At 45.0% G+C, this 11,656-nt stretch overlaps 1 protein-coding gene across 1 annotated transcript; it reads left to right on the forward strand.

Annotated features, from left to right (window-relative positions):
• The first annotated feature begins 1,414 nt into the window (after positions 1-1,414).
• Positions 1,415-2,206, forward strand: LOC143859222 (ethylene-responsive transcription factor ERF096-like). Its single transcript, XM_077369916.1, has one exon. The coding sequence runs from the start codon at positions 1,470-1,472 to the stop codon at positions 1,944-1,946; it is 477 nt and encodes a 158-aa protein (XP_077226031.1). The 5' UTR covers positions 1,415-1,469; the 3' UTR covers positions 1,947-2,206.
• The last annotated feature ends 9,450 nt before the right edge of the window (positions 2,207-11,656 follow it).

An 11,656-nucleotide genomic window follows, 5' to 3' on the forward strand; every position in this document is an offset into this window, starting at 1 on the left:
CTCTTCGATGTACAAAATTTCTCCAACTTTCTCATAATTCTAGTGTTGAAACTTCCCATGCAATGTTAAACATAATGTTACCAGACATAAAAAGTTGAATTGTGATGATAGTCTTCAACTTGATATCCTCCCATTTGTCATCCTTTATCTTATTTGACTTCACATTCTTTTCCCTCAGCGTAATAGCAAGGCTCTGTTGAAAAACATATCTCCAGTCGTTAGATAAAAATATGTTGAATAAAAATAGAAACACATACCAATCTAGACTAGTTTCCTAATTACTTTAGATTACCTCTTTAACCAAATTGTTTAATCTACCACCAAGATGATCCAACGGAGAGATCTACACCCAATCCAATGGTTGGATCTCACATATTCTATCAAAGACCCCTGGATTTAATTTGACTAAATTACTCTTTGGCTCAGTTTCTTTCGACAAAAAATGGGTGTAAAACAAATTTATGCCCATTTTCAAGTGGAAAATTTGTTTTACACCCACTGTCTGTCCTGAACCTCATGGCTTATTCCTATTTTTATAACAAATCTTTCAATGTCACAGCCTTAGAATTATTTTTACCTTGCGTACACTTTTAAGCTGATACTTTTTAAATGTGATGATAGTTATTTAGGGGTGATACTCGGGTTGGGTTGGGTTGGCCAACCCAACCCTACCTGATTTTCAACCCGACGAGGGTCAACACAACCCCATCCGACCGAGGTGCCCATTTTCCAACGTGAACCCGACCCGACCCGAGTTCAACCATACCCAACCTGAGTTTTTAACCTTACACAAAAAAAAAAAAAAAAAAATTGATAAAAAATGTTGGGTTTCACTCGGGTAGGCTTGTCCAAACCCTCAACCCGAACTCAACATGGGTTGGGAAAACTCAACCCGAACCCAAATCCGACCCAAACTCAACCCGCCCGACCCGAGTTTTTTTCGGGTAGAACCTGACGGGTTTGGGTTCAACCCAACCGCAGTTGCACCCCTAGTTAAAGAAGGGACGTGATATATACGCCCCTTTCTTTTACTTGAGACAGCCCCCTCTAGTGTAAGAGAGTAGTCATAAATACACTAGAGAGCGCTACCCCAAGTAAAAAAAGGGGCAAATATATCATTTCCCAAGAAGGGGCGAAAACAAACTTCCAAAGGTGATGACACGGGCAAGAAGGGCCGCGTCATCCCCATGATGTCACAAGTTAAATTAAACAAGTGGTTGAAATAGGCACGAGCTAAATGAAAGGGAAAAAAAAAAAATACAAAGCAAAATTGGAACCAATGAATCCGAAAGCTAACCTTAGAAAGCCATCCTTTGACCATCCATGTTCATCGAACCAAATCCATTACTATTTCACTAGCACGTTTGAATAATTTCCAACCGTAGAATCCCCCCCCTCCCAATATGCTTATTTCTCAAAGTAATATAAAAGCTAGAGAGACTTACGTTAAGAGTTCTTAGACAAGAAGTATGGAAGATGATCACAAAGGGAAGAACATGGAAGAGAAGGGAGGAGAGGTTCATTATCGGGGCGTCCGAAAGCGTCCTTGGGGAAAATACGCGGCCGAGATTAGGGACTCTACAAGGCATGGAACCCGCGTTTGGCTAGGTACTTTTGGTACCGCGGAAGAGGCGGCACGGGCGTACGATCGAGCCGCTCATTCGATGCGGGGCCCACTCGCAGTGCTCAATTTTCCTCATGAATATTCTTCACAATCTCAAGACATTGCTCCTCCATCTACTACTACTACTGCTGCTGCTACTACTGCTACTACTACTACTTCTTCTTCTTCTTCATCATCTTCTTCTTCCATGGTTGATACTGAGAGTAGGGAGAGTTCTACAAGTGGCTATGGCAAGCAAGTAATTGAATTTGAGTGTCTGGATGATAAGTTACTGGAGGAGCTTCTTGAGTCTGAGGCGCAAAAAGCAAAGAAGAGAGAATGATAGTTGATATTCTTGGGCTTGAAGTTTGAAATCCTTTTAATATCTCTTTCTGAGTTTTACAAATGGGCATGGGAAACAAGTTATCAAATTTGAGTAATTTTGATGATGAGTTACTGGAGAAGCTTCATGAGTAAGAGGTGCAAGGAAAATGATGAAAATTAATAATTTTGAGCATGAAGGTTGAAATTCTTTAACTCTCTTGTTTTCTTTTATCCATTCCTCATGGGAATATTTTATCCAGGCATAGAATGATTTCTTCATGTACTTTTGTTTTAGGGAAATGATATCAGCATGACCATGTTTTGATATTTTCACTAACGCATCTTGTCTTTAAGGATTTAAATACCTCTCAAATGGTTATTACAGTTCGAAAAATGCTCGCACAAGCCGATTTAAAAAGAAAAGAATAGCCGGATCTGTGCAATTAACTATTAAAACATGGTTGTGCAAAATTTGATGTCTTGTCGGCGTTATTCTATTTTATTATGTGATACAATTTTATAAGGTGGTGGTTTGTTTATTAATCACTTTCATGAACAGTAGAAACGCATTGTACTAGAGAAAAGAAAATGATGGCATTTAACTCTTTTTGCACCTTCATTGGATGTAGGGCTGCAAATGAGCCGAGCCGAGCCGTTGTTCGTGTTCGGCTCGTTAAGTTTTAGGCTCGGCTCGTGACGACCTTTTTTTTGGGGCTCCTGTTCGGCTCCCCAAAATTCCACAAAGCTCGAGCTCGAGTTCGGCTCGGCTCTCATCGTTTAGTAAACGAAACGAGTCCGAGCCGAGTTTTAATGAGCCGAGCCGAGTCAGGCTCGCTCGTTTAATAGTAAATCAATCAAAAGCCCTAAAAACCTAAATCAAAACCCTCATCCAAAATCCTAAATCAGAAACTCTATAATCAAAAGCCCTAAAAACAAAACAGAAAAAAACTTTTTTGAAAGCTCTAAATCGATTCACTAAAACTAGGGTACTCGCTGCTTGGTTCGCCACGGCTCGTCTCCGCAAAGACCGGGAGCACACTCCTGGTCAGGAACAAGTCCGGACAGCAAAAAACCAAAGCTACTTGGAAACCCAGTTCACTAAAACTAGGGTACTCGCTGCTTAGTTCACCACGGCTCGTCTCCGCAAAGACCGGGAGCGCACTCCTGGTCAGGAACAAGTCCGGACAACAAAAACCAAAGCTACCTGGAAACCCAGTTCACTAAAACTAGGGTACTCGCTGCTTGGTTCGCCACGGCTCGTCTCCGCAAAGACCGGGAGCGCACTCCTGGTCCGGAACAAGCCGGACAGCAAAAACCAAAGCTACCTCGAAACCCAGTTCACTAAACCTAGGGTACTCGCTGCTTGGTTCGCCACGGCTCGTCTCCGCAAAGACCGGGAGCGCACTCCTGGTCCGGAACAAGCCGGACGGCAAAAACCAAAGCTACCTCGAAACCCAGTTCACTAAAACTAGGGTACTCGCTGCTTGGTTCGCCGCGGCCCGTCTCCGCAAAGACCGGGAGCGCACTCCTGGTCAGAAACGACCCCAGACAGCAAAAACCAATGCTAATGGAAACCCAGTTCTCTAAAACTAGGGTGCTCGCTGGTTGGTTCACCTCGAACGTCTGCCAGGAGTATTCTTGGCCCGCAGTGCTAAAATCAAATAGTATTAGCCAGGGGCAGACAAGTAGATAATGGATAACAAAATGCATTTTCTATTCATGAAAAGTGGGGGCCTCGAAGGACCATTACAAAAAGTTAGGCCTCTAAGGGCCATTACAAAAAATTAAGGTCTTCAAGGAGCATTACAAAAAGAAGGAACGGGAGCTCAAGACACCCCGTGACTACCACCCCGTGGTGGATTTGCCTCCGGGACCTCTGCGGCAGCAGCAGTACCCTGCTCGTCTTCATCAGGCACCCGCGGATCAGGAAGAATTAGGCCTGTCAAGGTCACACCCGGGTTGGATTCCTTGACCTGATCAAGGCAATCAAAGAATCCCACCTTGTAGGATTCCCTGGACAAACTGATGAGTTCGTCATCTTTCTTCTGTACGGCCTCCTCGACCGCCTCCTTGACGGCCGCAATCTGTCTCTCCCGAGCTCTTTCCCTCTGTGCGTTGAGGGCCTCGGCGGCTTTATGCTTCTGGGCGGCCAACTCCTCCTTGAGCCGGTGATTCTCCGCATCCCTCTGTCCGATGGACCTTTGGAGCTCTTCCGCCTCCTTCATCAGCTGCCCGCTCTCCTCCTCGGACTTTGTTATTGCCTCGGAGAACTTTTTGCTCTTCTCCCGAAGATCGTTGTAGTACAATCCAATCTGTAGGTGAGCAAGTGTTAACATGAGGAAGCAAAACAAAAGGCAAAACAAGCAGCTGGAGGTTCGTTCAGAACCTGGAGCTTGTCCTTGCCTAGGAGAATCTTGCTGAGGAGCTCCGCTGCTACACGGCTCTCACCGAGACCGGAGTCATTTTTCTGAACGACCCAATTGGGCCGAAAAACGTTATCCCCAGACCTCGCCGGGGGAGGAAGGGCTGCAGTGGATGTTCCACCTGACTTTGAGGACCCTGCTCCCCGGCCGTAGGCGCCGACTAGCTTCACTGTGGTCTTACTTTTGGGGGGCGGCGCGTCTCAGGATGGAGCAGGACTCGAAATCTCAACGGCCTTCCTTTTCTGGCCCTGCTGGGCCCTTCCAAAGGCTCCTTGCCTTACTTTATCTATCTTTGACTGTTTCTGCATCTCTGAAAGACAACATAGATGAACAAAACCAGTCAGAAGCAAAAAAAGAGGAAAAGGAGTTTAAAAGCAGGACTAGCCACATACGTGCCGCGGTCGCAGTACTAAGGCCAAGCCCGACCAGAACCACTTCCCCAGAGAATTCCGAACAATGAATGTGTCCCTCCCGCTCCAGCTCCTCACAGACTAGGGCGAACTTCCTCGCGTCCTCGCCCTCAAGGAACGGTTTGCGGCTCAGCCCAATCGTATCTGGGACGTCCCATTTTAGAGGAACCGGCCAGGGCTCGGTGGACTCCCTGTCCTCAACGTAGAAGAACCTGTTATTCCATAAGTGAATGGAAGAGGGAATGCCAGTGATCATTTTCACCTCGGGGCGCTGGCTAATGTAGATCTAACCCTCGTCCTTATGCCTCTTCAAGTGCGCACACGCGCGGAATAACGGCACAGACAAATTCCTTTGAAGCCGGCCCTGGACGAGGTACATGAACCCGATCAGCGTCCTCCACGAGTTCGGCGTGACCTGAGCCGGAGCCAGCCCGTAAAATCGAAGGACCGCGGTGAAGAATGGGTGCAGTGGGAGTCTGACCCCGGCCCTTAACGACTCGTCGTATATACAGACGTCGGAGCTTTCGTTGCAAGCCCTATCTCACTCTATCGCGGCCCTCAGCCGAACCTTAGGGGAATAATGTACCTATCCCTAATGTCTCCCATCCTGGACTCATCAAGGATGTTCTCCTCGTAAAGAGCCCGGATGTTGTACTGGGGATTGGCGTCCATCCGGGCCCTAGCTACGACCTCAACGGCTCGGCACGGGAGGAAAGTTGTGGACGCCTCGGCGGCGTCGCTACCAACACTCGCCTCTGCTCGGAGATAACTATCCGTTGGGAGAGGAGTGGTGTTCAGATCCAAAATCACCTCGTCCTCAATCACTCCGTCCTCACTATCTACGATCTCTACACTAACATCGGGACTCGCCATTTTTGGCCCGGGAGTCCTGGTCGGATTACTTTGGGTCCTCCTCGACGAACTAGACCCTGAGCTACTGGAAGAGGACTTCCCTGAACCGGACTCAGAGCTAGAGCTACTACAGGACATGTACGCAGGAAAAGAAACGAACAAAAGACGCGCTCAAGAAAATTACCGGACCGAACAGAGAAGAGCTCCTAAATCCGCGGACGAACACAACCTCGAGCTAACCGAGCCGAGCAGGCAGAGCGAGAAAGACAGAAAAAGGGGGAGAGCGAAAGTAAAAGTGAAATGTGAAAGGTAAAAACCTCCTTTTATAAGCCTTGGCTAAGGCGGTCTGCATTTAATGAAGGGCACGCACTTCGAGGGCCCTTATATGGTGCCACATGTCTTTCATTAATGACAGGCACGCACTTCGAGGCAAGGGCGTAAGCTAATACGCACGTATCTCCAAGGGGCTAAGGGACATCCGTAAGGTGCTCGTGTACAGATTAACTCCCAAAGCGATTATGCTCATCAAGAAAATCTGTCCGGCCCAAGCCGGACAGAATATGGCGCAATCGCTACGCGACAAAAATCTACCCGACCCAAGCCGGACAGAATATGGCGCTATCACTAAACGACAAAAATCTGTCTGGCACAAGCCGGACAGAATATGGCGCTATCACTAAACGACAAAAATCTGCCCGGCCCAAGCCGGACAGAATATGACGCAAATCGCTAAACGACAAAATTCTGTCCGGCCCAAGCCGGACAGAATATGGCGCATCCGCTACGCGACAAAAATCTGTCCGGTTTGGGCCGGACAGATAAAAATTCTGGACTGATTTCCAGGCCGGACAGACAGATTTTCCTGACTGATTTCCAAGCCGGACCAACAAAATTTCCGGACTGATTTCCAGGCCGGACAGGCAAAATTTCCGGACTGATTTCCAAACCGGACAAACAGATTTTCCGGACTGATTTTCAGGCCGGACAGAATGGATTTCCGGACTGATTCCGCAGGCCGGACATGCGGCTTCGCTGAACAGACTCCCACCGATCAGGAATGTAACTTACCACATTTCCCCAAATCACTATAATGACTTGGAGAACTGGGGGGCAGCTGATGGGGTATGAAAAACAGTAGCCTGTTAGCTGTCGACACGTGGCCCCAGGATGGCCCACCACAAATCCCACGTCAGCCAAGGGGTAGTTTGGTAATTATCGGAGAGTAGGTAGACTTAAACCTATGACAGGTCGACATCTGTCCTGGGGTAGGTAATCCAACCACCCCAGGCCTCCCTCTATAAAAGGGCTTTCAGAGCTCAGATAAATGGGTAATAACTTCCCAACCACCACTCTTAAACTCGCTCTGCACTCCTGCTCATACTGACTTGAGTGTCGAAGGGCCTGTCCGGAGTAACGACTCCGGGTCGGTCTTCTGACCTCGTTTGTTCCTTGTGCAGGACTCAGCTCCTTCACTTCGGCTCCTCGGGTCATCTAGCTCAGCTCTTACGTCACTACCGTATCTGTTGCCGATTTTAGGCCTAACAGAGAGCATGACCATATTTAGCAAAACGTGATTCTGCAAAAAAAAAAAAAAAAAGGGTGGACAGGTAAAATTCGAGGTTAATGCGATAGTGGTTAAAAAAACGTAGTAAAAAACCGGAAAGACAAAATTATAGTGAAGGTAAAGTTAAAAAATTCGCCAAAAAATGCATTTAATACGTCTAAAACGCATTTTAAACATGTTTTCAACAAAAAAAAAAGGAGTTTTTTCCAATAATTTTTTTTTAAACGGAGTATTAAATGGCACACCAATTAAACACGCTTAAAAAAAAAAAAAAAACCACCCTTTAAAAGCGTTTTGTTAACTAAGAGCATGACCAAGCAAGGAATCAACTAAAAACTATGCCCGCTTTTTAATATATAAAAACTCTGTCTACACTACTTGCAGCTATGTGATTGTAACAATTGAATTAGAAACCTTCAATTGAACCTTGTCACTTCGTGTGCAACTTATCAAATTCGAAACGTTGTTTCCTTTCTATACATGCATTTATATTATGAATAAATTTAGGGAAATGTTACCCACATTACCGTATTTTGATGAAATGTTACCCATATTACCGTATTTTGATGAGGACACTCCTCACTTTATTAAAAGTACGGAATGGCCCTCACCATAGGATGATCCAAACCGTCCATTAGATGGACCACAGCCTAAATAGGTTGTGCCCCAAAAAGCATTTCCATAGGTTAATCCTAACCCTCCGATCAGAATGTTAGAGGGTTGATCCTAACCCTCTATAGATCGGAGGGTTAGGATCACCCTGTGGAAATGATTTTTGGGACACAACCTATTTAGGCTGTGGCCCATCTAATGGACGGTTTGGATCATCCTATGGTGCGGGCCATACCGTACTTTTAATTAAGTGAGGAGTGCCTTCATCAAAATACAGTAGTGTGGATAACATTTCCCTAAATTTAAGCTTTACTGGTAAAAATTATAATGATGGAAATGACCTTTTTGAGACTCCTTCAGTTATGGCTAATAATGTTCATAACACAATTTCAAATTCTCCCATGGTTTGAATATAATTGTAAGCAAGCTTTTTGTACAAAATGACTAGACCGCCATTCATCCATCTAATAATCACATTTGTGCTCTTATGGGCATTCTTGTCCTAGGGCCCACAAATTATTACACACGGCATGTTATCATTAGTGGACCCTGAAAAGCAATATCTAAAATTATATTTTGCACAAAATAATTATATAACATAACATATGTTGAAAGAGGAAATGGTTTGTGTGTAGCTGCACAAACCATGGGGGGCCACATTTTTGGGGGGATCCAAAGCATTCATTTGGAAGGCCCTTCCATAGATAGGGTGTGTACCAAAAATCAGCCATTTAGGATCATCCTAACCCTGCCATTTGTGGAGGGAAAAAATTGGCAGAAACAGTGTCTGTTCATTTCCCCCTCCAACATTGATCGGGTTAGGATGATCCTATAGGGCTGATTTTTGGTACACACCCTATCAATGGAAGGGCCTTCCAAATGAATGCTTTGGATTACCCAAAAAATGTGGCCCCTACTGTGGTTTGTGCAGCCATGCACATATAGCTTATCTGTGCAGCTGCACATAAACCATTTCCTCATGTTGAAAATAATTAAACAAAAATATTTTATCAAGAGTTTTTATATGATGCCCGACCGTCAAGTTGCGTCTAAAAGCTACGACCCTTGATATTTGATCTAACAGCAGCACCCTTTTTAATAGGCTGCTGTTGGATCAAATATCAAAGGTGGCACTTTTGAAGTACCACCTTGACGCTACTTCACGGTCGGGCACCATATAATTTCTCATTTTTCAAATTCCATTGGTCCAAGATACTCTGACAAAATACCTTCTAATTATAGCCATCATAGGATTATAGCACTCCTATGTCTAGGGCTGCAACTCGAGCCGGGTAAAACTCGACCCGCATCGACCCGACCCAAAAATAGCTTGGGTCGGGTTCAGGTTTCATGGGTTTCGGGTCGAGCCGGGTTCAGCATTCAAAAGCCCGCATGAATCTCGGGTCGAGCCGGGTTTGAAGGGGCCCGACCCGACCCGACCCGAGTTACAAAAGTTATAGTATGTACATTTTTTTCTATTGTTAGTTAAAAGTTAAAGGGATAATTACATTTACACCCCCTCTAGTTTCTGACACATCCACTTCCACCCCTATAGTTTAAAACGTGACAAATACACCCTTGCAGTTTCAATTTGTTTAAGGTAAGCCCCCTCAGCTGAAGGTTCGTCCATAGATTGAAGGGTTAGGATGATCCGATGGAGCTGATTCTTTTGGCACACCCTCACTATGTCAGGACCCATCAAATGAACGCTTTGGATCATCCAAACAATGTGGGCCCACATTATTTGGATGATTTTTTGGTAGTGTTTGGATTCGGGTAGGGGCCCACATTATTTGGATGATCCAAAGCGTTCATTTGATGGGTCCTGACAGATATGGTGTGCCCAAAAAATCAGCTCCATCGGATCATCCTAACCCTTCAATCTATGGACGAACCTTCAGCTGAGGGGGCAAACCTTAAACAAATTGAAACTACAGGGGTGTATTTGTCACGTTTTAAACTATAGGGGTGGAAGTGGATGTGTCAGAAACTAGAGGGGGTGTAAATGTAATTATCCCAAAGTTAAAAGTGAAAACCCACGCACCCACTGTTACTGTATGTGAGTGTAATTTCTGCTTCTATGAGTTGAGTTGATTCAAGTGTTTGATTCAGCATTGTTTGATTGTAATTACAACATTGTTTGATTACAGCATTGTTTGATTCAAGTGTGATGTGAGTGTAATTACATCATTGTTTGATTCAAGTGTAATGTGAGTGTAATTTCTGCTTCTATGAGTTGAGTTGCCTTGCCAAACAAGAATTTTCCTTAAAAATTTGCGTCAACGTGAAAAAACCCGACCCGACCCGAACCGACCCGAGATTTATCATGGGTAGGGCCGGGTTTGGGAATCGTGGGTTTTCCGAAAAAAAACCCGACCCGACCCGACCCGAGATATTTCTCGGGTAGGGTTGGGTTCTCCAAAACCCGACCCGCCCGACCCGAGTTGCAGCCCTACCTATGTCCTATGTGCTTGACATATGATAAAATGTTTCTGGGTAAAAACTCATGTTGGGCTTCACCACCAGCTTGAATCATCAAAGTCAAATATTAAACACAGTCAATATTGCCCTAGATTTTTACTTAATATGCAGACAAAACAATATAATTTTGTCTACTCCTTGTTTCATATTAACGGCCTCATTCAATGTTATAGCACTCTTTACTAGGGCTGCAACTCGGGTCGGGCGGTTCGGGTTTTGGAGAACCCAACCCTACCCGAGAAATATCTCGGGTCGGGTCGGGTCGGGTTTTTTTTCGGAAAACCCACGATTCCCAAACCTGGCCCTACCCATGATAAATCTCGGGTCGGTTCGGGTCGGGTCGGGTTTTTTCACGTTGACGCAAATTTTTAAGGAAAATTCTTGTTTGGCAAGGCAACTCAACTCATAGAAGCAGAAATTACACTCACATTACACTTGAATCAAACAATGATGTAATTACACTCACATCACACTTGAATCAAACAATGTTGTAATCAAACAATGTTGTAATTACAATCAAACAATGCTGAATCAAACACTTGAATCAACTCAACTCATAGAAGCATAAATTACACTCACATACAGTAACAGTGGGTGCGTGGGTTTTCACTTTTAACTTTGGGATAATTACATTTACACCCCCTCTAGTTTCTGACACATCCACTTCCACCCCTATAGTTTAAAACGTGACAAATACACCCCTGTAGTTTCAATTTGTTTAAGGTTTGCCCCCTCAGCTGAAGGTTCATCCATAGATTGAAGGGTTAGGATGATCTGATGGAGCTGATTTTTTGGGCACACCATATCTATGTCAGGACCCATCAAATGAATGCTTTGGATCATCCAAATAATGTGGGCCCCTACCCGAATCCAAACACTACCAAAAAATCATCCAAATAATGTGGGCCCACATTGTTTGGATGATCCAAAGCGTTCATTTGATGGGTCCTGACATAGTTAGGGTGTGCCCAAAAAATCAGCTCCATCGGATCATCCTAACCCTTCAATCTATGGACGAACCTTCCGCTGAGGGGGCCTACCTTAAACAAATTGAAACTACAAGGGTGTATTTGTCACGTTTTAAACTATAGGGGTGGAAGTGGATGTGTCAGAAACTAGAGGGGTGTAAATATAATTATCCCTTTAACTTTTAACTAACAATAGAAAAAAATATACATACTATAACTTATGTAACTCGGGTCGGGTCGGGTCGGGCCCCTTCAAACCCGGCTCGACCCGAGATTCATGCGGGCTTTTGAATGCTGAACCCGGCTCGACCCGAAACCCATGAAACCTGAACCCGACCCAGGCTATTTTCGGGTCGGGTCGATGCGGGTCGGGTTTTACCCGGCTCGAGTTGCAGCCCTACTCTTTACACACTTATGTT

The sequence above is a fragment of the Tasmannia lanceolata genome, unplaced genomic scaffold (genome assembly GCF_043159265.1).
Source record: "Tasmannia lanceolata isolate RefF3 unplaced genomic scaffold, GAP_Taslan_0.1 ptg000029l, whole genome shotgun sequence".
Taxonomy (NCBI): Eukaryota; Viridiplantae; Streptophyta; class Magnoliopsida; order Canellales; family Winteraceae; genus Tasmannia; species Tasmannia lanceolata.